This window comes from Protopterus annectens, chromosome 12.part0, assembly GCF_019279795.1.
Source record: "Protopterus annectens isolate FY-2018-M chromosome 12.part0, PAN1.0, whole genome shotgun sequence".
NCBI classification, from domain to species: domain Eukaryota; kingdom Metazoa; phylum Chordata; order Ceratodontiformes; family Protopteridae; genus Protopterus; species Protopterus annectens.
Genome location: NC_056746.1, coordinates 411,554,249 through 411,582,147, shown reverse-complemented (window position 1 = coordinate 411,582,147; position 27,899 = coordinate 411,554,249). Strand labels below are relative to the sequence as shown.

Sequence of the window (27,899 nt, the reverse complement as noted above, 5' to 3'; positions counted from 1 at the left end):
AATATTTACTTCCACTTAAAACTGTTTGGTAATTGCCTTTTATGGTTTATATTTTTCAGCTCTACAACATGTTCCCATTTCTTGGATTTCTCCTTGGTGCTCCAAATATTCTGTTCAGAAATATGCATGAGCAGAGGAAATTCTTTGTTGAGTTTTTAAAGCTAAACAGACAAACTGTGAATGAGAATGACATAAGGAGTTATGTTGATGCATTTATGCTGAAACAACAAGAGGTATGTTTTCGATTCAGATATCTTACTACTTTATCTGATTCACTTTTGGATGTCACTGCTATCAGGAAATGGAAAGCATTTATTCATATAGCAAAGGCAATCGTACCTCTAATGAGCTAAGGCATAACCGTATATTCAGGGTGGTTAACTTTTACTGTCCATTCTATAGCCAGTATTCTTTTTATGTATGCATGTAATTTTTGTTCATTAACTGCTTTATTCTATTCTGGGTCATGGAAGAGGTGTATCCTATCAACAAATCCAATGCACGAATCATATAGTATGTAGATGTGCATGTATGTATATACACACCAACACACACACACACACACACACACACACACACACACACACACACACACACACACACACACACATACACATATTATATATATATATATATATATATATATATATATATATATATGTACTTCCCCAGAAACAGCCTACATTGAGAGAAGAGGAGGACCCTACCCTAGAAGAAGTGAGAATATCACTAAGGAAAATGAAGTCAGGGAAAGCAGCAGACTCAGATGAGGTCACAACAGATATGATAACGATGCTGGGTGAGATAGGGGAGAAGTGGCTCCTGAGGGTACTCATAGAAGGCATATCTCAAATGACAGGAGAATAAGCATACTCATGCCAGTCTACAAGGACAAAGGGGATATCCACAACTGTGGGCAGTACAGAGGCATCAAACTCCTATCACATTGCATGAAAGTTCTAGAGAGGGTGATTGATATACTGATATGCAGAGTAGTAGAATCTAAGATGGGAGATGAGCAGTCCAGATTCAGATCAGGATGCTGCACAACTGACCTGATGTTTGCAGTGAGACAGATAGTTGAGAAGCTAGAGATAAGGAAAAAGTCCAACTAGTCATTCTTAGACATGGAAAAAGCATATGGCAAGGTCCCAAGAAAGCTGATTTTGGCAGTCTTGTGGTGGTTCAAAGTCCCAGAAACATTGGTAAAATTAGTGCAGGTTATGTACAAGGACCCGAGATCTCAAGTAAGAACAATGTTTGGTCTCACAGAGTAGTTCCCAGTAGGAGTGGGTATGCACCAGGGTTCAGCTCTGGGCCCACTGCTGTTCATACTAGTGATGGACTACATTAGAAAACCGACTGCCGGGGACAGATTAACAAAGTTGCTGTATCCAAATGATGTGGCATTACAGGTAAACTCTGAGCAAGAACTTAAGCAAAGGAAAGGGGAATTGAATACAAAACTGAAGGAACATGGGATGAAATTGAGTAATGATAAGACAATTGTAATGGCAAAGAATTGAGATAGAATTGAAAATAGTGGAACAAGTTAACAGCTTCAGGTATCTGGGAGGGCTGGTTGAGGAGAAGGACAGACTAAATGAGGAGGTCAAAGCTAGAATCAGAGATGCTGCAGCCAACTGGCACAAAGTGTCAGGTGTAGTGTATGACAGAAGAATGCCAAATAAACTGAAAAGTAGGGTATACAAAACACTGGTGCAGCAATACCACTGTATGGTACAGAAACTTGCAGTAAAAGCAGACAAGTCGATGAAGCTAGAGGTGATGGAGATTAAGTGCCTGAGATGAGGGGTAGGGTGCACACTGTGAGACAGATGAAATAAGGACATAAGAGCAGAAGCCAAAGTAGCACCAATTGCAGAAAAGTTCAAAGAAAACAGATTACGGTGGTTCAGGCACATCTGCAGAAAAGCAGAAAACAACCTAGTGAAGACAATTTAGGGCAAGCAGGAAGAAAGCAAGAAGAAATAAGGGTATCCAGCAAAGAGATGGATGGATTGTGTGAGAGAAGACCTGCGACAGTCAGGCATGAGCATTGAAGAAGGTAGGGGAGTGGCTTTGAATAGAGAAAGATGGTAACAGTTGATACAACACCCCAACCCCATGTAGAAAATGGCAAAAAGGGAGTTGATGATGATGATGATTTCATGATACACCAATCTCATATCCTCAGAAATCCTCACAGGCAACTCCTTCAAAATGCCAGTCACAACACAGAAAATTAATTTCATTCATTCTAAATAATATGTGCTATTTAAAATCCACATTTCATAATTTAAAACTTAAATAAAATAATGTTATTGTGATGTTATACAATATTAGATCTATCCATGGGTATGAGTCTGCTGAATTATTCTTTTGATTTTTAGTGTTTATGAAACTATGAAACTAGGACTATAAGAAAAGATAGAGATACACAGAAAATAGATCTTAATGGAAAGTACCACTGTATTCTAAAGCACTGACAGCTGGCAGTTTGCAAGTTAAGTATTAAAACATCTACCAAAGCAGAAAATGTACTGATCGGCAAAAAATATGCAAAAGAACCATTCATCCGACCAAACCATACAGTATACTGGTCAGCATGAAATAAGAGGTCAGAATATTTGACAAAATATAAACAAAATATAAAGCGTAAATTGTACAAGCCAGACAATGAAACAATGAGACAATCTCCTACTGATAGGTCTCTCTGTCGCCACCAGTGGGAGATGCCATTACATATCAAGCCTGGAGTCTCTTTTCTCTTCTCCAAGCACTAGCAGTAAGCAGAAGCTTAACATCAAATTGACAGATGCTGAGCTAGTTAAAAACTCAGTGCTTAAGCCTCTTAGATACTAACCTACCAGGAATTAAAAACACACACACAAACAAAGCAGTCAATTCTATGTTGCAGGTCTTCTCTCAGACAATGCATTCACCTCATTGCCAGATGCCCTCATTTACTTTTGCCTTCTTCCTGTCTGCCCCAATTCTTCTTCACTAGATCAACTTCTGCTTTTCTGCCCACATGTCTGAACCACCGTAATCTGTTCTTTTTGAACTTTTCCAGTTATCTGTGAGCACCCCTAGTGTCTTGGCACAATGCTTTTCATGGGGTAACATTATAAAATAAGAACACACTTCTTCAAACACTTAAAATTCCAAACTACCTAACTGAATATTGATTGATCCCAAAAAACATAAGGAAGAAAGGAATATCCATCCATGTCTGTTTCAACTAAAAAATCAAACTAATCACAACTGGTTTAAAAACATATTAACACATGACAACTTCTTGTAGCTTAATGTATCAAATGCTACCAATTCTGAGTAAATGCAAACCTTTAGGGCATAAGGTTTGGCATTTACAAACCATTCTATGTTCCATTTATTTAGCTTAACTTTTACATCTCCTCCTCTTTTGAATTAAAGGGATTCTACCACACAAATTTGAAAGCATCAGAATTGGAATTATGATACTCTAAGATGTGTGAATCAACAGATATATCTAATTTGTAGTATGAATATTGCTAAAATATTTTTATACTCTTGTCTTTACCATTCTTTTGGTTTGTCCAATATACTAGTTAGGTACTACATAATTACAATCCAAAACACAGACAACATTTTTAGATTGGCAGGACTACAAATTGCTCAGTTCTATCTTTCTTCTTACTAACTGCAACTTCCACCATCATACAGACTGAATTGTAATATGAGCATTGTGCACATGAAATAGTCTCCTTTCTAATGAAAAAAAAGGATAGTTATACATCTTAAAGGAGATAAGCACTCCCAAACTTTGGGACTTTCCGTAATAAAAAAATATTCTTTTCAGGCAAAATTCTATGAAGAGTTTTATCAGACATGAAAATATACCTGTTGTCCAAAACAATGTTTTAAAACTCTTTTGGAATTGTAAACAATTACTAACAAAATACAGTGGCTCTAAATGCCTTTGACTCTCCTTTGCCTTCTCCCATTGACTACTTTGATTTACTTCTTACAGTGAAGCATTATTTCTCCTTAAATTCTACACATAATCACTTGACAAATTCAGGGTGTTCATATTATAGCCAGTATCTAATAAACCACAGAAAACTTCTTTTTCAGTTTCAAAATTCTCATGCTTAAGATCAGTGTTCTTGTTTACCTTTAAAAAGTCCCCACTCAGGGAAGAGCCTCTTTTAGCAGGCAGAATATATTGCTTAAAGTAGGCTTCCTGTATAATTTACTAGTGGTATAATGATCTTCAATCTCTGTTGACTTCACATCTAAGATATGTACTGTATTACCATGAATTTTGTATATGAAAATAATTCCCCAATTTTGTTATGTGTAGTCCTACAAAAATCTAAAAACTTTCTTTTGTCCCCTTTAATCACAAAAAGCAAATCATTTATATAATGTACATATCTGACTACATGTTTTTTATCATCTATCTATGGTACGTGCAGCAAACTTCAGCTGCTTAGGGACACTCCTCTGTCTTTACCCACACCTGCAGCTTCATATACAGCTACTGTGAATCACCATGACTGCAACTCTTTGCCCCTAAAGTCACATAGACCTACAAACAACAGAATTTCCCTTGGTACTAGTTTTTCTATTGTCAGACACACTGACACTGCATTTACCAAGCTGGACAAAAAAAAAAAAAAAGACAACAGTGAGCTCTCTCCATCCGGTGTTAGGATAAGGGAGTTTAATGGTGTCTTAGGAGCCTTCACTTTCCCATTATGATTATAGTCTTGAATTTGTCCATGTGGAGTCAAATGACTTTAAGAACTCTACACTGTGGAAGATGCAAAGAGATATAATGGAGCCGTCTACATGTGTGTCTGAGGAAGGTAATTAACTGGTATTGAACAAAGTGCTGCCCTCAGTGAGAATAATGTTTACATTAAAAGACAAAATAATTGGATATCATAACCGATTTGCTAACCGGCGGAATCAGATTATCAGCAGACCATCCTGATTTGATAGGGATGGACTGTACCTTATGTTTTATGGATTTTTTGTGCTTTCAAAAAAGCTTTGCTTCATGAAATGACTTTTAAGAAAAATACAACTCATGGACATGCCCAGTTAGAAAATTCTAATTCAGTCTTCATCAGGGTAGTCCTGCTTAATGTTAGAAGTATAAAACAGAATGTCTGAGTTTGAGGCCTTCCTTATCATCAAAGAAATCCATATTTGAGTAGTTATTTAAACTTTGTTCTCTATCAGCAATATCACCCCCTTCTGTACTTAAGTACAGTGCCTCCCATGTCTTCATATCAGATCAGTGAACTATGGGGGCATCTCTATATTAGTTAGGCATGCCATCATTTCATAGCAAATCTCGCATGATACCAACCAGGAAATTCTTGAGTTCCTAGTGACTCAGGAAAGTCACCAGTAACATTATTGAAAGTACAGGTCTCCTTCTATGTCCCTGTTGGAAAGCACATATTTTTAAAACCAGTTCAACACACTCTCCCTTACCCAATAATAAAGTACGGGTTCTATATAACTCACAACAAATATGCACAGAGATTTTTTCATTTCATTAATTAAAATTCCCTTGCTCATATCATCTCCTGTGTACCAGAGGACTCAGTATTTACAGCCTGAATTTACCAACTGCTCACTTTCTTGTACCACTCCCAATATCACTACTTCCTTGTTTAAATTTGACCACCTAGCAGCAATGTTCACCATTAAAAGAAGTCTTGATTCCCAATGAAATCCTATTGTATTTTGGAACTTCACCAATACCAGCTTCTAGAGGTATTACACAGGGATCCATGCCAGGCCCCTTCCTTTCTGACATTTAGATCTCTGAAATCAAATCTGATATTGTGCGACTTTGTATCACTAAGTTTGGATGTGACTGCAAACTGGGTAGAGTTGTCAAATCTCTTTCTGGCACTCAGATTTTCTAGTCTGGCCTAAATCAGAATCAAGCCTTGTTGTCAATCACAGATGCATCTAGAATACCAAAAATTGCAACTTTGTTAAAGCCACCACTCCCTCCTCCTACCACATCACTAGTACCCCCTCATAACAGATGCAGTCATCTGGAACTGTCATTCATAAATTGATCACAAGCTGTTGACCGCTATGTTTTTGTCATAATGTGCTATCTACTGTGCAGAACATATTTGTCATGGTAGCACATTCAAATCATGGGGGTTAATGATCCCACTGTATTCTTCCCTGATTAGACTTATGTTGGCATACAACAGCCTTTTTCGGATATACCTATTTGATCACCTTGGTCAGCTTGAAAGACTGCCAAAAATTTTTAATCACAACAATCTCTGGCTTAGTCAGCCTAAGCTACCATGACAGGATAAAAACTCTTCCCTGTTACTCTATATTGTATAGTCTGCTGAGGGTGATGTCTGTTTAGCTCATAACACAGTGAAAGACCCTGCCCTTTTAATCCTCCTCCACTTTCATAAAACAAACAGTCTTGAAAATGCTTGTTTGAAAAATCTTAACTTCTGTCCTAGAAAGAACAACACCTGCTGGAGCATTTGGTTTCTAAACAAGCACATAGCCTTTCTTTTGACATATTTTCCTTATATCAAACATAACAACTCATCAGATGTGTTTAAACCAGCCTAGAATATAGTCTGGGGAAGCTAGCATGCTCATTCTACTATTTAGGCAAATTGGCTGAGCTGCTTAATGACTTTCAGGCCATAAGCTTAGTAACAACTTTATCTATAATTTGTGTCCCTGACAAATAAAATCAGAGATGTTCCAGGAAAATAAAGAGCGATAACTCTATCTAGCACCATGCCATTATATAAAGTCAATCCTCCTGATCAATAACACAACTATACTAATTGTTTATTGGAGACATCCTCTCCTGGCTAGTTAACACGATCTCAAATGAAAAAATATGCTAAGATACGTCAATATTGATTGTCAAACATTTAGCTCAGATTTTCCCTCTGCAAGCATGAATCTCTATGGGTTTATTGAATTCTTAACTACTCCCTCTAAATATAATTAAACTAATGATACTGGCACAATACTAGATTGGATAATGGCGTCTGACACCAGCAAATATATTTTTGCTGATGCACTTCTTGATACCTTCCAGCATATACTAACAGACTTATTACCCACCAACCTAAAAACATTCTTACAAAGTAATTCATAACATATCAGAATTTAATATTGACATATTTATATCTACCCTAAAACCCTAAGTTTAGACAAGGCTGTTCAGAAAATTAATACAATAATTCCTAAATATTCTCATTTGCCATGCACCATTATAAAGGTAAGAATAAAAGCCAGCCATGCTCCTTGGCTACGTAAAATTACTAAACTACTCATGCAAAACAGAGGCAAAGGCTGGGAAACATGGCTAAGAGATAACACATGCTAAAAACCTGCAAAACTTCAAAGAGCTAAGTAATCTTACCAAAAGCAGAGTATTTAATTATTTATGCTATGGTTTATTGGTATTAAACTATTGTGTTTGTTTCACTACATGCCACAAACCTTCTAAACCAGAACATATTTAGAAATTAATCTATTTTACTTCAAAAATGTAATTGCAGTATGTTCACAGATGCAGTGTATAAAGTGTCTAGGCATAATCAACATGATTGTAAACAGCGATATTATTTGTATAATGTTAACCTATCATTCTATAGATAAAGCACACAAATATCAAGCTTCCATTACGAACAAAACAGTATCATGAAGTGCTTAGGTTGCAGTTTGTTTTATGATTTAATGCTTCTTTTCAAAAGAGTATTTTATGCCTCTAAATTTTACAGTATTGTAAAAGAACTAATGAACTCTCACAGGTTAGACAATGCATGGTCAATATCCAAGCGGAATACCAACCCTCCATGACTAATTATTTAGAGGGTTATCACTGGACTCAGAACTAAATGCAGATCTAAATATTTGAAAGATAAAAGGTTAAAAATGAGCATAGACAATTACTGAAACCAGAGTCAAATACCAAATACAAAAGAACACCATCACAAACTAAAGGCAGCTTGATGTCCTAACAATTGATTTGCATTTTGTCTCTTCACTGCACAGCAGAAGCAGCTCAGAGGCTGTCAAGTCCAAATTAAAAACAGTTTTACAACTCAGAAAATGCTTTGAGTACCTGGCAGCTGTAGCCTTATGCAGCAGAGTACCTGCAGCTCTGAACCACATATCACGGCACATTGAGCAGCACGTATAACAGTCAATTTGCATATGCAGGATATTGGTAGACAGGGGCACAAAAAAGAAGCCTTCTAGTTGATAATAGACTCCAAGGAGAGGAAAAAGCAAGATGAGAAGAAAAATATTGTTGTAACTGTGGTAAACATGTGAATTACATGATTTAAATCTGTACTTATGCCATCGATTAATGTCATGGGTGCACAGGTTACAATGCTATCAATTATATATGCAAGGTGATCACTGACTCTGAGAACTTATGGTAAATGTATGTCACTGCCCTTGATTATAAACAGCATTTGCCACATTCAAATAGGCTTAACACTGTACATCTGCAGCACAGACTTATTATCACCATCTCGCCAGTATTTCACCCATCTCAGTGAAAGCCCAGTGCCTTTTAGTGCAATCATGCTAAAAGTAACTTAAACGAAGACAAAGTATTTTTATACTTACAGACCATATTTCTCATGAAAGGTGATTGATATCTATCCTGTGATAGTGCTCCTTTCCTGAGTCCATGATATATGCCCTCAACAACAAGACCAATCTATTATTAAGGTCTCAGTTAAGAAACTCTCTTCTAGTGATCTGACCAGTATATTAAATTATAGCAGATTATAGGCAAAATGTTTCTCTTCAAAAAGGGTGGCTGTCAGCAGTTATACCAATGCTGTGAGGTTGCTGTGATTAAACAATGAATAAAGAATCATCAACAAGCTTTTGTAAATAAACAAATAACAAACAAATAAATACAATGCTTTTAAAGAGAAAAATAGGTAAGAAGAAGTCAAAGAAAATTATTCATGCCAGTAGCCTAATTGAACAGGAAAGAAATTAAAAAAATGTAAACAGCCTAACTGAATAGGGAAGAAATAAAAAAATGTAAACAGACAGGTGATGACAGCATACCTCTCAACTGTCTGGAGTTTCACAGAATATCCAGATATTTCCCTCATATTTTCAGTCTGTAACTCTTAAAATTTTGGTTTTCTAGCAAGTCATTGAGGATGGAAGACATGAAATAATAACAGACATGAATTTCAGACTTCATATCCTTCAGCAAAATGTGTGCTAATGCAAAACCTGTTATTCTATTAACTTTCTAAGTTTATAAGAGCAATATTTAAAATTTGTCCCTAACTTGGGGCCTTTGTCCCTCATTATTTATGGCTTTATCCAGATTTCTTGCACTTAGATGTTGAGAGGATTGGATGACAGAATAATTCTGATTAGAGAACTAAATACACTGGGCCTATCAGTTTCTTACAGAAGCATGTTGTCTACCTACCACTCTGTTACTAAAAATAGCTAGTGGCTGTAGATGACTGAAAGACGCAGTATCAGAGAATTAACTTACAGTCTCTAGAAGAGTAAATGTTGTTGTCCCTTTGCTAAAGTCCCTGTAGAAAAAAACAGTTTTGCTTTTTCAGGTTTGTAAGGAATCCTGTAATTCCATAGTTCAGAATAAAGAAGAAAATACAGCATCCCCGGCTCAGTACTTTTTCAGCAGTTTTTCTCTTTTTACCCAAGCTGGTAGAATACAGAGGGGTCCATTTTGAGAAGAAGTAATGCAGCTGTTAGAAGGAAGTAACTGAGTGTAAAAACAGTAAATAATTCTATTTTGCTAAATATAACAATTACAAATCCTTCATATTTAATGAAACTTGCAACTCTTGCCACATCTGCCTACATCAGTGATATTATCCACCTCCTTTCATTTCTCCTTCTAGATCACAATAAACATTTCTTGAGAGATCCCAAGAAATGTAGCTTGAGGTAAAATGTGCATTTCAAGAGTTACTTTACTGAACTACCTGCCTTGCAAGGTCTTTTGTATACTTGGAATCAGGGAAGAACAAGTCTTCCCATTATCACTTGGCATATTTTTACCTTAGTAGTTAACTGTTCATTTTTACCTGGCATCTCTTTTAAATCAGTGTGTATACTGAACCTAGTCAGCCACTTTAGCTAGAGAGCACATGCATATAAGCTACTGAGCACATGTGAGATCAGTGCCATGTTGTATAATCAATCAATGTGAGTGCTAGTTTGAATGGAGATGCATATTTGAGTCTGTTAGACGTAACGAGTCAGTCAGTAAGCATATGAAGTTCAAAGTATATATACCAGTTGGGTTACCTTCACTTCCCCTAAAGCTCATTTGACTGACATTTATTTGACTGAGACCAAATGACACTTCACTTCCCCTAAAACTCATTTCCCTGACAATTAGTACTGAGTAGAGCACTGTAAGGCAAGTAAAAGGAATATGTCCTTTTCCCCACTGTAGTGTGACCCTGGAGTTAGTATATATAGTTAGGAGGGGCACGGCCCTAGTTTGGTTTTACTGAGCAATATAAAACCAAAAGCAAAGAATATAAAATCAAACTATTTGGGGGGCTATGGTCCCCACACCCCAGTCCCCCCAATTATATATACTAACACCAGGGTCATACTACAGTAGGGAAAAGGACATATTCCTTTAACTTGCCTTACAGTGCTCTACACACTGCCAGTACAAGTTGTCAGGGAAATGAATTTTAGGGGAAGTGAAGTGTCAGTCATTTAGTCTCAGTCAAATGAATGTCAGTCAAATGAGCTTTAGGGGAAGTGAAGGTAACCCATACCGGTTACAGCTCCTGATGTGTTTATGTACAATAAACAACCTGAACTCATCCTGTGCCTCAGTGTCTCATTTGAATATACAAGACATGTGACATAATGTCAGAATGGGATCCAAAGTTGAAGCAACTCACAAACTATGAGATATGCAGTTAGAAGTGGAGTAATATCCAAGCGTGAACTCGCAACAGGTCAGCAGTTATTCAGTGTTACTTAAATTCATTTCAAATGATTTTCAGTTGCCAAACGTGGCATAGCATTCAAAGTGTTCAAAATAATTTCCAAGACTTTCAAAATGTCCGGGATAGCGGCATAATATTTAAAGTGTTTAAAATAATCTCTGAATTGTTTAAAATGTTTGAAAAGGCTAAAATGTCCAAATTTTTCACAATGTATGACTTTTTCACAGTAACTAAGCTTTTTCAAAGTGCCCAAAGTGACCAGAGGGTTTGAAATATTGGCAGTGTTAAAATAAAGCATTTTCGAAGAGATTGTTGTGCACTTGAGCAATATTACAAGTACCAGGTCTATACTTAAGTTTAAAAGAACTTTGTTGTTATGCCAAATGGATTTTGCAGACCTGGACCTCTGGTGTTTGATAATAATATTGCAGAGAATTGGCGAGTGTTTAAGCAAGAACATGATATTTTCATACAGGCTGTATTTTCTGATAAAGATGCACACACAAGATCATTTATACTTCTCAATTTAGCTGGCTCAGAGGCCATTGAGAGAGAATGTTCATGTTTGTATCTATTTGCTGTGTGTACAGGGGAAGGAAGAATGTGATACAGGCTGAAATGCAGGAAGACCCAGAGTGCTTAAAATGTAAATTTAGAGAAATGTGTAACCTTCAAATGAATACTACAATGGAAAAGCATATATTTTACACAAGAAATCAAAAGCCTGGTGAAACTATTGCAGCATATATTACCAACTTAAGAAATAAAGCAAAACATGCAGATTTAGTGATCTATGAGATGAGCTGATAAAACACGGTCTTGTATGTGGTAATATTGATGCAGTGAGAAAGATTTTTCTTTGAGATAGTGAATTAACATTGAGCGAATCCATTGAGATTTGCTAAATATATGAGATTACAGAAAAGCATACAGATATGCTTACAAATGAAAAAAGCATGTTTGCAGTATCTGCTAGCGCAAATGTTGATAATTTGCAACAGAAAGTTAAAATGGAAAAGACATATAAAATGAGATGTAGTGCCACACCCAACCTCATTGTTAATTGTCGCAATTGTGGAGGCAGTCATGAACCTAAATGGAAAAAGTGTTTAGCTTTTGGTCAGTAATGTCACAGATGTAAAAAGTGGAGTCATTTCAAAAGGCTTTGCAAGTCTAAAGTGTTGCAGAGTTATGTTAAAAGAAAGTATTTGAAGATGCAAGTAGATCAGATAGAGACTACAGCAAACTCTAAGGGCTGCGAGCAAACTTTCTATGCTGAAGGTGTCTCCATGAGTGATGAAACAGTTAATTCGGTAGACACTCAGTTGTCAGCAAAGAGTGAAATATTTTGTACTGTACAAATTAATAGGAAACCTGTACAGCTTAAAGTAGAGACTGGATCTAAGTGCAATGCTCTATCAGCACAAATGTTTGCTAAATTAAAAGCTGGTGAGAAACTTGATTCAGCAAAGTGTGTAAAACTAGTTGTTTATTGTGGTGAAGAGATTCAAGCTGTTGGCACAGTAGTTTTTTCATGCCATTCTGCTGGAAATAGCTATGACTTGCAGTTTTACATAGTCAAAAGACATGTGCAGTCACTGTTTGGCCTCAAAGACAGTCTAAGAATGGACTGATTTAATTTAATAAAGAGGTTCGTTATATTGAATAACAATGATTGTTTTACACAGAATATTTTTACTGAATATGCTATTTTCAAAGACAAGCTTGGTAAACTTCCAGTCACATGTTCGATGAAGTTAAACCGTGAAGTAAGTCCAGTTGTCAGAGCAGCCCGGAAGATTCCAGTGGTGATGCAGAGCAAAGTAAAAGCAGAACTAGACAAAATGGTGAATCTAGGTGTCCTTACTCCAGTAGAAGAACCGACTGAATGGGTATCCTCCATGGTCATAGCTCACAAGAAAAACTCGGATGATATTCGAATAAGTATTGATCCAAGAGACTTAAACAAAGCACTTAAGCAGCTTCATCATCTGATGTATACAGTAGAATAGGTAGCCGGTCTCATGCCAAATTCCACTATTTATTCAGTCTTAGATACAAAAACTCTTGTTGGCAAATTTTGTGGATCAAAACTTTTCATTGATTACTACATTCAAAACACCACTATTTGGTAGGTACAGATGTTTGAGAATGCCTTTTGGAATCAGTTCTGCCAGTGAAGTCTTTCAACATGCCATGGAACAAATGATTTCTGGTTATCCATGTGCTATTATAGTAGACAACATTATTGTTGAAGGCAATGGTGAAGACGAACATGATAGAAATCTCTGGAAAGTTCTAGACTATGCATGTAAAGTAAACCTTAAACTGAATCCTCAGAAATATAAATTCAAACTGAAAGAAGTTACTTATGTGGGACATTTGTTTACCAGTTCTGGCTTACAACCATATCTGTCTAAGCAAACACCAATTCTTGAGATGCCAGTTCCAGAGAATGTCACATCTTTACAATGTATTCTAGGTATGGTCAACTATTTAGGAACATTCTTCCCAGACTTGAGTAAGCTTTCTGCCCCATTACATGAGTTGACATGCAAAAATGTAAAATAATCCTGTTTGGGACAACATCAAAGAGCATTGGATATTGTGAAGTAAAGAAAATTCCATCCACCCACATTGAGATATTATGATGTTCAAAAACCTGTAACCCTTTTGTTGTGATGCTTCAAAGTACAACCTTGGCACAGCATATGTTCAAGAAGGCATACCAGTAGCCTATGCATCAAGAATTTTAACTCAAACAGGGATGAATTATGCACAAATAGAGAAAGAACTTTTGGCAGTAGTGTTTGCATGCTCAGAGTTCAATGATTATGTTTATGGCAGACCTATCCAAATAGAGACTGATCACCAATCCCAGCTCAAATGCAATGCATGATGTTAAAAAAAAAGTACAATTTCAATATTGTTTACAAAAAGGGCAAACACTTGTACCTTGCTGATGGTTTGTCACGCACACCCAGACAAATGACAGAGCGGCATGAAAATGAAACAGCAGACTTTGAAATCATGGATGTCAGAATTTTTTCATCATCAAGGTTTGATGAACTAAGAAATCATACAGCTTCAGACCCAGTTTGCCAGAAGCTAAAAAACATTATCAGTCAAGGATGGCCAACATGACAAACCAGTTCACCACTTGACATTCAGCAGTATTTTCCTCATAGAGACAAGCTCATCATGATGGAAGATGGAATCATCATGAAAGGTCCAAAAGTGGTAATTCCTAAAGCAAGACAACAGTAATATATCAAAATCTTACATTGTGGTCACTCGTGTACTGATTCAACAAAAATAAGGGCAAGACACATTGTACTCTAGCCTTCTATGTCCAAAGATATAGAAAAGGAAACTGTAGCATGTTCATTTTGCAACAGCACCAAACCATATCGACAAAAAAAAAAAAACACTTCAGCTACACAAAATTCCTGAATTAGCATGGTAGATAGTTGCTACAATATTTTCGAATGGAATTGTCAGCATTACTTGGTATTAGTAGAGTCTTACTCAAATTGGTTTGAAATTGACCTACTTCCTAACTTGATGTCCAGCACAGTCATTACAAAATTGAAGAGACATTTTTCTGTCCATGTTAGTCTGCAGAAAGTCATGTCTGACAAAGATGCACAGTTTCAGCTAAAGTAAAAGCTGTCTGCTTCTGGCTAAAGTATATATACTGTGTCCTGACTTATTCTAGTTCTTAATACTAAAACATTTTCAGATTCCTTACAGACAGCTCTGCTTCCAAGGCTATGCTCCAGCAGGCTGAAAGCAATAACTACCTTAACTGATATATTTATAGACTTGAATTAACAATCTGCTTCTCTATATGAATCTCAAACTGGATTTACTCTGGCTGTTGTTTTGATTCAATTTTTAGAAAATGTTTTTTTGGTTTCACAGTTACATGTCTAAAGGGGGTGTATAACTAGCTAACTAACTAACCTAACTATTTTAGTCAACTGTACTCTTTTGTTATGTACCTGAAATTTGTAGAGACTCATTAGTTGTTCCAGTGCATAAGGGGGGGGGGTTTGACGTACTGTTGGTGTGTTTGAATTTAATAGTTATAATGTATCTAGTTGTATAGAAAAGGTTCTTGAACAAATTATTTGTGTGCATTTTCACAACTCATTTAAACAATTAATGGATGTTGGTCAACACAGATTTATTTCATTCAATTCACGTCAAAGTAATCTTCTTGTGTTCTGTGGCAATATTGTTCAATATTTTGAACGAGGCATTCCCACTGATGTGGTATATCTGGATATGTCCAGACCCTATGATTTGACCCCTTATTACAAAAATATTTAGGTTATGGATTCTTTGAATATTAATATATATGTCATTAATTGAACTAAGCAATAGCTTAAGAACACAAGATCAGGTTTAGAGTCAAGGAAATCTGCCAGATTTAAGGACTGTAAATGTCAGTGTCCCACAGGGATCAGTACTGGCACCATTCCATCTGGTAAGGGTATCTGGATCAGCAAGTACACTGATGATTCCAAAATGACAGTCAATGTAAGTAATGTAAAAGAGGAAATGTGCTAAAGAAATTTCTAGGCAGTCTTGATTGCTGGGCTACTTTATAATTCTGTGCCTTTCAATATGTCTAAATGTACTGTACTTCACTTTGGACATAGTAAAAAGTATCACCATTATGCAATAAAACTGAAATTATTACCAGAATCTCCAATTATTACTAGGATTAGGTTGTTATGGCTGTTGTTCAGCTCAGATGTGATGTTTATATAAAGGCTGTTATAAGATGTTATGGTTTAATGAAGGACATCTTCCATTCAATATGCAGTGGGGAAGGGAAGGTTTTGATACCATTACAAAAAAATCCATGATTAGTCTGCATATAGATTATTGTGGCCAGGCTTGCATTTGTACACAAAATAGTACGACAAAGTTCAGAAGAACATGAACTTATATGGATCATATAGCCATAGTAATCAATTACTATTCAGTTAAATGTTAAAAGTATTATATCTTTACTTTGATAGTTACAGGTTGTTAAGGTGTGAAGTAATATTGATACACACATGCTTGAAGAACTAATTACTGACATCCGCAATTCATACCATTTTCTCATTTCTTAAGAAAGATACCATGAATACTAAAACTTTTGCTGACTTAACTGTAGCCGTCTCTTGTTAAGACTAATACTTTAAATATAGGGCAAGATCATTTTAGAATACATCCCTGTTAGTTATAACAAAAGCAGCCACACAACATAACTTTAATGAACAGTTATATGTCTTGAATGAGATTGGCATGTTTGAGGTGGAATTTCCTGGCTTTGAGTTTGTTGTTGTTACATTTGAGTATTATAAGCAGAAGCAAGCCAGAACACAAATAGGGAATTATCCTGTCTTCTAACCTGACAACTTCCAAGAAGCATTAGACTTTGCAAAGCTGCACATAATTCAGAGAAAGAGATTAATTGTTTTGTAAAATGTAATATATTTTACAGCAACAACATCAGATATATAGCATTAAGCACATATTCTTTCACATATCACTTTACTGAAAAGGCAAGTTTTTTAAACAATAATTTGCTTGCAAACATTTAATTTGATTCAGCTCCAATACAGCTAGCTCACTTCTCATGCATTTTATTTTAGGAAAAAGAAAAATAAACAGTCCCAGTATGTTACAATTATCCTCACATCATTCTTTGCTTTTAGAACTAGCTATGATGGTTTGGACTACCCCATGTGTTGTGTTATACTAATGTGTGGCCCTAAGTAAGCTCCTGTTTTGCATTTGAGCCCTATTGCTAAGTAGATGTCACCCTTTTAAACAAACTCTTTCAGTAAAAGTACTTTCCCAGTCTGCTCACTAAATCATGATATCATCAAGAAAAATGCTGACTGCTTGCACCCTTATCAAAGCTCTAAAGTGTAGTAACCTGGCTGATATCCACAAAAGCACTTATTTTTTATTTCTGTGACAAAATCACATACTCTGGTATTCTTCTGTGTTCTCTAAAGTTTTTTTTCTGTAATTTCATGTGCGAGCGTAAAACATCTGAAATGGACTTGCTTTACTTTACTATAGATAACACAATCAGAATCAAACATCTTACTAAAGGCATGCAAAGCAAAGGCTATTTCCTCTAGGGCCAAAGAAGTCCTGACCCCCTTTATATGCTGCACTATTCCTGCCATAACAGAATGCAAAACTCCCCTTTGGGATGTATCTTATTAAACATATCAAGCAGTTAGAGAGACTCCAAAGGTTCCGGACAAAAAAGATTATGGGACTGCTCTACCAAGAGAGGCTGGAGGGCTTGTCCTTGTATGTATCCTACAGACTCCTTAGGGGGTGATCCATGCCTTGCTTTCAGGGTCATTAAGGATCCAGCAGTCCAAGACCTATTATTTGCCCATGAATTAACCAGTTCTGGAAACATAAGAATTAGAGATCTGAGTCAGAAGATAAAAGAAATCAGAGTGGAGATTTCTGTGGAATAAACTTCTTCAGATCAAACAATGCGACACATTATCTTCCTTTAAGAAGGAATTAGACATTCAGATGAGTACTTCAGATGAGTACTTATAAGTTCACCCGAGGTATGTCTGGCCTATCTTTCAATGAAAAAAAAGAGAAAAAGGTTTAACAGTGGTTCCTATCTCATTCAGTTTGAAAAGGCAATTGTAAAGGTAAAGGAATTGTTTATTTAGCAATCTGTTCCATTTGTTTTTGTTTTTATGTAGGAAAGACTGAAATGGTGTTTAATAAAATAATATGAACATTGTAATGACATTGAGAAAAAGCAAGAAAATAACGCACTTTACAAACTTACTCTGACTTGTAAAGGGTTTAGTAAATTTCCATTTGGTGTTTTAGAAATAATTCCCTTTGATCTTAGAGACAGTCATTGGGAAAATTCTTTAGAATACCAATAATTGTTATGGCAAATTTGTTTAGATGCTTTGCCCTACCCAGGGTTAAATGAGTATATTTCAAATGTCTCCATCCTAAAAAAACACAGTAATAAGTTATAATGCATTGTTAAAGTTTTTAAAAACATTTTTGAACAAGTTTAAATTAACACTTTTATTATTAATGGCTTATTTCTTGTAGTATACTATATAAGGTTTTTACAATAGGAATGAATTCATTTATTAAGGTTGATAGTTATTTATATCATGGGTGTTCTTTCACTTTAGGAGTTTAATGAAGTAATGGGGTCAGCTCTATATACAGTATAGTAGGACTGTTTTTGTTGTATTTTGGTTCTGATGAAGTCCTATTAGGATAAAAGTGCCTAACCTAAAATAAATTTTGATTTTAAACAACATATACATGTAGTGTCAGATTTGTGTTCATATAGAATGTAGTTACTTCTTGGTTGATACATTTTCATCCATACAGTTGGGTTGAATTATAGTAGTTTTTTGGTTATTGGTCTGTCAGGTCCACCATTTCTCTAGAGATTGTAGTCCCTGACTTTCCCAAGGTCTTTATGTGTAGCTACTGGTTAAACCCACACATAGCTCTTCCACCTATGTAGGTATTGCATTCCCTTGTCACTGCAGCTTACTCCACCTCTGGAAATGATGATGATTGTGACCTGCCAACCACTCTGACCTATAATGATAAGGTAAGGTGTGATGCACAGCATGGCCAGACAATATACTGTACAGCATAGGCGGGGTGTATGAGTGCATGCCTCAGTTTGTTCTCTTAGAGTTAACTCATAGTTGTGGACTAAATGCTGCCTCTTTACCAGTACTGCAATGTAGTGTAGCTACCTCAGCTTTGCAAGGGTTAATGCTGCAGCCAGTTCCTTTGATGACTCCTCACCAGCTCCTCCTCTGGTGCCTTAGGCCTGACTGATGGACCTGTGGTGTTCCCATGTTGTAACTGCTTCTGTAGCACCATATTGTGCATGGTGCAGACTACAAATATCTTGAAGGAGACTCCTGTGCACTGCACACCACGTGGCAGCTGATGAAGTAGAAGGTCTTCTGGTTGAAGTGGCAGACACAAAGTGGACTATGACATGAATGTGGGTACAATGAATGGCCTCCAGGACGTCAGAGAAATGGGCTATGTTATAGAATGTTGGTATTGCGGTGGTACTCTCCTCTGTTGTCCAGGGGAAACAAATACTCTGCTCCACATGCAGAATAACTAGTGTAGGATTCATGAGACCAATGCCTGTAAAATTCCTATTTTGCCCCTATTCGATGCTGTAAAATCCTGTAGAAATGATAGTTATATGTTTACTGGGATAGGAATTACATGTATCCTCAGTAATATCATATGAGGGAAGCACGTGTCTACTAACTGATATATGTTGCCTCAGACAGAAGCAGGCAACCATTTCCTGGTCATAGAGGTGATGGTTTATTAGTTCCAGGGGCAACAAGGTACAACATCATGAATACTGGCTCTGACAAGGCACAACATCAGGAATACTGGCTCTAACAACACACAGCATCATGAATACTGGTTCTAACAAGGCACAACATCATGAATATTGGCTCTAACAAGACACAACATCATGAATACTGGCTCTAACAAGGTACAACATCATGAATACTGGCTCTAACAAGGCACAACATTATGAATACGGGCTCTAACAAGGTACAACATCATGAATACTGGCTCTGACAAGGCACAACATCAGGAATACTGGCTCTAACAACACACAGCATCATGAATACTGGTTCTAACAAGGCACAACATCATGAATATTGGCTCTAACAAGACACAACATCATGAATACTGGCTCTAACAAGGTACAACATCATGAATACTGGCTCTAACAAGGCACAACATTATGAATACGGGCTCTAACAAGGTACAACATCATGAATACTGGTTCTAACAAGGCACAACATCATGAATATTGGCTCTAACAAGGCACAACATCATGAATACTGGCTCTAACAAGGCACAACATTATGAATACAGGCTCTAACAAGGTACAACATCATGTATACTGGCTCTAACAAAGCACAACATCATGAATATGGGCTCTAACAAGGTACGGCATCATGAATACTGGCTCTAACAAGGCACAACATTATGAATATGGGCTCTAACAAGGCACAACATCATGTATACTGGCTCTAACAAGGCACAACATCATGAATACTGGCTCTAACAAGGCACAACATCATGAATACGGGCTCTAACAAGGCACAACATTATGAATACGGGATCTAACAAGGTACGACATCATGAATACTGGCTCTAACAAGGTACAACATCATGAATACTGGCTCTGAAGCTGACCACTCATATGTGCTGTTCAGATAATTGTGACATTACTGTTAGCATTATAGAGTGATAGTGCTCCTATGCACAAGAAAATCCTGGTGTTCAGAAAGGAGGTTCATCACAGCTCATTGCCCTATTTTTATACATTCTCATTGCACTATTTTTATTCATTTCAGAATCATGTCGCCCTGTTAGATTTCATCATGTGCATATGTGATGGGTGTCATTAGGCTGTTGACGCCCATTTGCGTGTCATTATGTTATCTGAATGCAATGCATACATTTTATTAGTAATGTGGTTACTCTACTTGTGACTCTGAATTCCCCCCCTCCCTGCACATGGCAGCACACCATGATATTTTCATGTAATATAATATACTCTTCATTTCTGAATATTATCCTCTATCTTTAATTTTCCTTCACTGGTTGTCTAATAAATAAATATGCCACAAATAAACACTGTTTCTGTTTTAGTAAAACCATAATCCACAATTTCACGATTGACAAAGTCTACTTAACTTAACAGTTTGCTTAACTATTCTTTATTATCTACCTGAGATAGTTTAATCTTAATAACCATACCTCTTATGAAAATTTATAAAATGATGATCCACATATTCATAAAACTGTGCATTCAGTGGCCAGTTTAATTATTTACTTTTAATTCTCTTTGTATATTTTTCATATACTCAGAACTGCATCCCTGATTGTTTTAATCAATTAAAAATGATTTTGGGTTACAGGAAATGAAAAAGCCAGATAACTACTTTGATGAAGAAAACCTTCTCGTGTCAACATTGAATCTTTTTGGTGCTGGATTAGAGACTACATCTTCATCACTTCAGTGGGCTTTTCTAATGATGATAAAATACCCAGAAATCCAAAGTAAGAAGCCTTTAAGGTCTTTTTAATGAGTGTTTCAATCTAAATTACAACTCTGTTGGATTCACTGAATATTCTGTATACTAGTGTTTATACTGTGGATGGTTATTTAGTTGGCTATTTAAAAAATGTAGACTAATAATGTATACAAAAATAAAATAAAAAAAGTTGTCTGGGAAAACACTGGAAGATGTTTATTAAAATAATGCAAACATAAAAGTAATGCTGTATCTCTGTTTTCAAGATAAAGTTTTATTTTTGTGTTCTGCTTTTGGAACTCTGTCTGCAGTCATCTGTTTTAAACCATTATCATGCGGAATATGCACAGAATTTCTAGAAATTACACAGTACAGAAAATGCATGCACTTTTACACGTTTTTAGGACAATCACCCTACTAATCCAACATATTATTGATTACAGTGCTGTGGTCTGTAGCATTTGAAAAAAGCCATTTGAAAGAACTTAACAAGGTATAATATGCCTTACTAGAAAAATCATAATACTGGAATGGTTGAACTACTCAGAAATGTTTCTGGAACTCTAATTATATTCTGTTTCTTACGGGTTACTTACATATGACATCTGTCTGATGTATGAGGCAATGTCTGATCCTGCTCTCTCTGAGATTGTGCATCTGGAAAGCATCAGTGGGGGAGAAAATACTAGATCAGAGACCCTAATGCTAAAATAAATAGAAACACAATGCCATATATATTAAACATCTCTCAATATCAAGGAATACAATTAATAAACCCCTTTGAAAAAGTGTAAAATAAAATGCTAAACCACACACTGAAATCAAAACTGTGTACACTGTAAAAAATTCTTAATACAGAGAAAGAAAGTACTTTTGTGGTATGCATAGTGTTAAACAAATAATTCATAGTTTTACTTTAAGCTTATCTTTATCTCAGAAGAATTAAATCATTAACTTCCTTCAAAGGAAACTCTGATATGTACGTGAAAGCAGGAAATTACTGCATAACTGCATGAGGTTAGAACGGTCAAGCTGCTTGAAGATCAATAGGTTGTCAGCTTGATAAACTGTGAAACACGCACGCAAACATACATGTACACACACACACACACACACACACACACACACACACACACACACACACACACACACACACATTAAAAAATGAGCATGCTGGTTAGATAGCCCAACCAGCATGCCCATTGTAAACTGAGTATATATCAACAGAAAAAAGTTTGGCCACTGAAGTACCATTGAGCAGCCAGACTTTCTATCGCCATATGCTGGGGGTCAGCAAAATGCACTGCAAAACTAAAGAAACAGAAACATACCTGATTTTCCTTGTATTTCTCTGCTGTCCCTCATAAATCCTCATAAAATCCTTATATTTTAAACATGAAAAAAACCAGAGATTCTGTTTTCTCCATTATTTGTCCTGCACTGCACTGATGTACTGTGCACATGTGGGAATGCAAGTCCCATATACAGAACATCAGCCTACAGAAAACAATGTGAAAGAAGACTGAAATGCCATTATACAAAGACATTAGTTAAGATGTAAGCAATTTCTTTCTTAAATAATGTCATTATATAAAAGCAATAATCGACAAATGTACATGGGTATATCAGGATTTACCCATGGTTGGCTTTGTTTAATCACTTGGGCTTCACCCTCAAGATCAAATCACACCAGTCATGGATGAATCCATACATCCTAATATACCCATGCACAGTTGTGGATTACTGCTTAAGTATAAGCTTATTTATGCAAATGCATTGTTATGACACCAGAGAAAGCAGTGGTTCCTCAATGAACATCAATACTATCAAAGTATTTTTAAGAATTTAGCACCTTTACAGACAACAGTGCCAAATCACATACACACTACAGACAGGCTACCACTGTACCTCGACTTACATCCTGCCACAGTAAAAAATATACACTGTAGATTTCATCCTCATTAATACAATGGCTCCATCAGATTATTTTTATTAATATATAAATTATAATATATCATATACATATTATACATCCTATGAAAACCTTCTAAAAGATCTATCAATCAACAATATAAAACTTATCTCCAACAGATTGTAAGTGCAATCAAAAGTTGTTTTCTGTTAAGTTCTTCCATATGATACTCCCAGCTGGCTTTGATTGTCCAAGTAGAATGGATCAAATTAAATCCAATTATTTTCAAAACTAGCTACAAAAATCTAAGCAACTATTCTAAGCATTAATTAACTCTGTTAAGAGCCCTACACAATTCTAAATTAGTCCATACCATAAGACAAAATACACGCTGTTCATTTATTTTCAATCTTTCCCTTCTCTTAATATACTTGTGTCTGAGCCATGTCTTTTAACAAGTTCAGTAACTCCTCCTCAGTAGGAGTTTCTATTTTCTATTTCCATATTATAATTTAATGAACTACCAAAATGAACATGTTAAATAATCAGTAATGAACTTGCCAAGGGTGAAATAACCAAGGTGTTTGCTTTTACACTATCAGGCCATAAAATACTACATTCACAAAAAAGAACCATATTTACTACAAGTCCATAAAATTTGGGTCAGTTAACAGAATGACCCATCACTACATTGTCAGTAGTTAGGGGAAACACTAGGAAACATCAGATGAAGCCTTGACAGTGCATAGAAATCTCATCTAGGCATTGTCCCCCCAAACGACCGTATCTTCTGTACCTTCGTAGCATATCTGTCAGCACCACCTGCAGCTCTTGCTTGTTTTCATTATACTAACAGAACCCCTCCCACACACGTCTCTGTCTCAGGGATTTTAACAACAGTTAGAAGCTGACAGTCAGTGTTTATATAATGTGTGGAAGAAGGAAATGGTCCCTCTTCCTGCAACATCCATGTAACTAAAAGAAGTCTCTTCTCTTTCTATACCCGAAAAGCTTTAGACTGCCTTATGGTGACAGCAGCCATGTGTATCTAACTTTTTTCTCTTACCTAACTCCATGTAGATCAGTAAACTCTTCCCGCATTATAGGCTGGTGTTGAATAATCAACAGGTCCTAGTATAGTAGTAAAGAAGGGACTGCAGAAATCTAACAAATCTTCCTTGTTTGTATTCTTTTTAGCATCTACATGCTCTGATTGGGCTAGCGTCATTCAACCACACCTGTGTTTTTTTTTTCTTCTGGAAAACCATACTCAATTTTCTAAGTGGTTCTCTGAGTAATGCCATCTCTGGATCTGTGTTTCTTATACATTTTTTGAGCAAAACTGACAAATCCTGTAATGCCCCACTTCAAATAATAACTGTTCCTTAAAAATTGCCCTGTATTTATGCTTAAGTATGTTATACAGATAGCAAAGTTTACTGCAAATCATATAGTATTATATCTGGAACATCTTGGCCTCTCATATTACTAGAAATAGTTTGTCTCTCCAAATCTATTCAGTTATGCCTACCAGCACAGAGAAACATATTCATAACTCCCCCCCAAGTTTTCTGAAAAGATTAGATTTTTTTGGTAACCTAGAAGGATTATGAAGCACATAACATCTGTGTGAAGACTATGATTTGGAGAGTCTCTATCTCTTGAATAAAATCTAATAAAATTGTATCACAGAGACTAAAATATTCCCCATGCATCTGTTGCAACTGGGTAATAACCACTCTTAGAAGAGAATACAGTGAGATAGTCAAGGGGATACCCAGATATTTTACATATTCCAAACCATCTACAAATAGGAACATTTTTGTTTTATCTCTGGTAATGGATTATAACTAATACAAAGCAGTTTTGATTAACTTCTATTTAAATTATACCACCGCACTGCCCCAAATCTATCAAGCTACCTAAAATCTTTATCTAGGTCTCTCATATATAGTAGTTAGTTATTAGCATAAAATATCACTTAATTTACTCATTTCTGATAAGAATAACTCATATAGTTTATATCATGTAACCTCAGGGTTGGCAGCTGTATATAAAAATCAGAAAGTATCAGGGACAAAGGATATCCCCAATGAGTGCCTGATTAGACAATTTTATACCAATTTTAACCAAAGATGAAGTATAAATATAAAATATATAAGTAAATTTATACTGAAATAAAAACATAATACAGCAAACGTATAATCTTATTCCATTCTATGAAAAGTTTTTTCAGCACCAAAGCTGTTTTTTCCCCTAATTTGCATAAACCAAGCATAGTTATCTACGTATATTATAAAATATCTTACACTTTGGCACAAGATCACAGAGCTCCATCTCAAACAGATGAGGCAAGTAGCAGGTAAGCCTTTAGATATTCTGGCCATGAATAACTTATAATAAGTATTTACCACAGAGATGGGTCTGCAAGAAGATGACAGGATGAGATTGTTAACATGCTTTTAATATAATTGAAAGCAACTTTTTTTTGCATGTTGTTAGCGAATTCCTGCCTAACAACACTGCATTAGCAATTCTAACAAATCCTTGTGAAAATGCCTCTTTAACTTTTAGGTGAATCTTAAATGGTGGTCTATTGTACCAATTGCAATGTATCCTTGTTTGTCACTTTTGAAACCTCTAAAGCTTCATAACTGATACATGAACTGTAATAGTTCTCCCTTGTTCTTAAGACGGGCAAATTCTATTTTGTTCATCGAAATAATTATCCTCAACACAATTTGTCTTCCTGAACAAGTTATCATAATGAACTTTAAATGCTGAGACCATCAGACTTTAGAGGGAGACATGCACACACACACTCACATGTATACAACTCAAACAATGTATATCTGTCATTGTTATTCTTTTATTATAGTGACCCTTCATGACTTCAAGGATTTCAGTGCTTTCAACTTGTCTATAAACAACTGCATAAGCTGTTACAACTTGATATTCACTGTGTCATTAATGTTGCCCATCCATCTTAGCCCACATCCCTCCCTTCTTCTTTTGGTTTCTATCTTTTCCAGCCTCTTTTTTTCTATTATAGCTCATCTTTCCACTATGTGGCTAAAGTATTTGAGTTTAAATTGTACTAATAAACCTTTCTGGCAAATAGTCTGAGTTTATTTCCTTAAGTATTACTGATCCGATATTCTTGCAGTCCATGAAATTCTCAAAAACTGTCTATAACACTACAGTTAAAAAGCATCGGTTTTCCAGTTCATAGCCTTATTTATAGCTTATATATCTTTGTTGTTTAATATATTGTCCACAATTGTTATGATTCCTAATAAACATATTTTAATTTTGTGACTACATTCCTCACCTACAGATTTTCTTGCAATCAGGGAAAATGAAACTTGTCACTGCCTTCTCTTCAACCCCATCTATTTATAGAGCTCAATGACTTAATCTTATTTTTCTATGACAGTGAACAAGACACTTTTTGTACTTTCTACTTGCTACTTTCAACTCCATCAACAGACTTTTCACATACTCCTCACTTTCAATCATCAATGTGATATCGTCTGCATATATGAGGCAATTCATATTTACTCCAGTAGTTTTTATTCCAGCAGTTGATTCATCTAACCCAGCATTTTGTATGTAGTATTCTGCATATAATTTAAATACGCAGGGTGACAATATACAGCACTGCCAAAGTCCTTTCCTTTTTTGAACTTCTACGTTACTCCATATTCAGTTCTAACACTTGCTTCTTCAGTTAAAGGGTCTAGTATAGGCAGACTTAAGTATTGTTCTAGACTCTCCTTGTGTTCTGTATCATCAAATGAATGCTGGCAATTTGGTATCTGGTGTCTCTTCCCCTTCTAAAACTACATGTACATTATGCAGTTCTTACTCTACTTATGACTAGAGTTTAGCTTGCAGGATTTGGAGCATTGCATGCTAGTATATGAAACAAATATAACTGTTCAATAGCTTGCGCACTCATCACAGTCCATTTTGGGGTTGGAATATTAGTTTACTTTTTTAATCTAAAGGCTATAGTGCTTTCCAAATTTGCTGATAAATTAGGAGCAACACTGTAACAATGTCATTTTGCAGTACTTTAAATAATTCAGCTGGAATGCCCTCACCTCTTGAAAACATCTTATTAGAAAGGATTTTGAGGGCCAATTTAAATTTACCCACCAGGATATCTGTGTCTAGATCAGGGAACACACCGCTGTTTTTGCCAGTGATGTTAGGCTCATTCTTATGTAGTTCTTCTGTATATTCCTGGCACCATATTTTATTTCTGTTGGGCCTCTCCCATATTGTTTTTTTGCCATGTCCATTTCACTTGGAAGTTTCTATTAACACCAGCAATCTTCTTGAAGAAATATTTTGTCTTTCAAATTCTATTAACTCCTTCCAATTCTTTACACTGCATATTTAAATATACCTCCTTACCTCTTGCTGCTGTTCAATGAAAATGTTTTAGTTTGATACAGTTTCTGTGTTTTATTCTCTGTTCCTCTCCTTTCTACAACCACTTCTAAACTCTTCATAAGCAGAAATGTTGCACTCTTTATCTTTTAATTTGGATTTTTTGCTGCCATTTCCTGGACAATATAAATAACCTTTCTCCATAGAATTTTGCACTCTTTATCTTTTAATCTTTGGCTGCCATTTCCTAGACAATATAAAGAACCTCTCTCCATAGAATTTTGCACTCTTTATCTTTTAATTTGGATTTTTTGCTGCCATTTACTTATTTATCTATTTATTTATTTATTTTTATTTTATTTTACATTTGTTAACCGGGATAGTCCAACTGGATGCATGTCCATTTTCAGTGGAGGCCAGGGAAGAAAAGCTCCAAAGAGATATATATTCAACACATAC

At 35.8% G+C, this 27,899-nt stretch overlaps 1 protein-coding gene across 1 annotated transcript in view; it reads left to right on the top strand.

Moving 5' to 3' along the window:
• LOC122816616 (cytochrome P450 2K4-like) overlaps window positions 1-27,899 on the top strand; it is a 381,747-nt gene that overhangs the window by 296,082 nt on the left and 57,766 nt on the right. Inside the window, exons 5-6 of the mRNA XM_044089524.1 lie at window positions 60-233; window positions 21,014-21,155. Coding sequence (XP_043945459.1) covers window positions 60-233; window positions 21,014-21,155 — 316 coding nt within the window. The remainder of the gene's footprint in view (window positions 1-59; window positions 234-21,013; window positions 21,156-27,899) is intronic.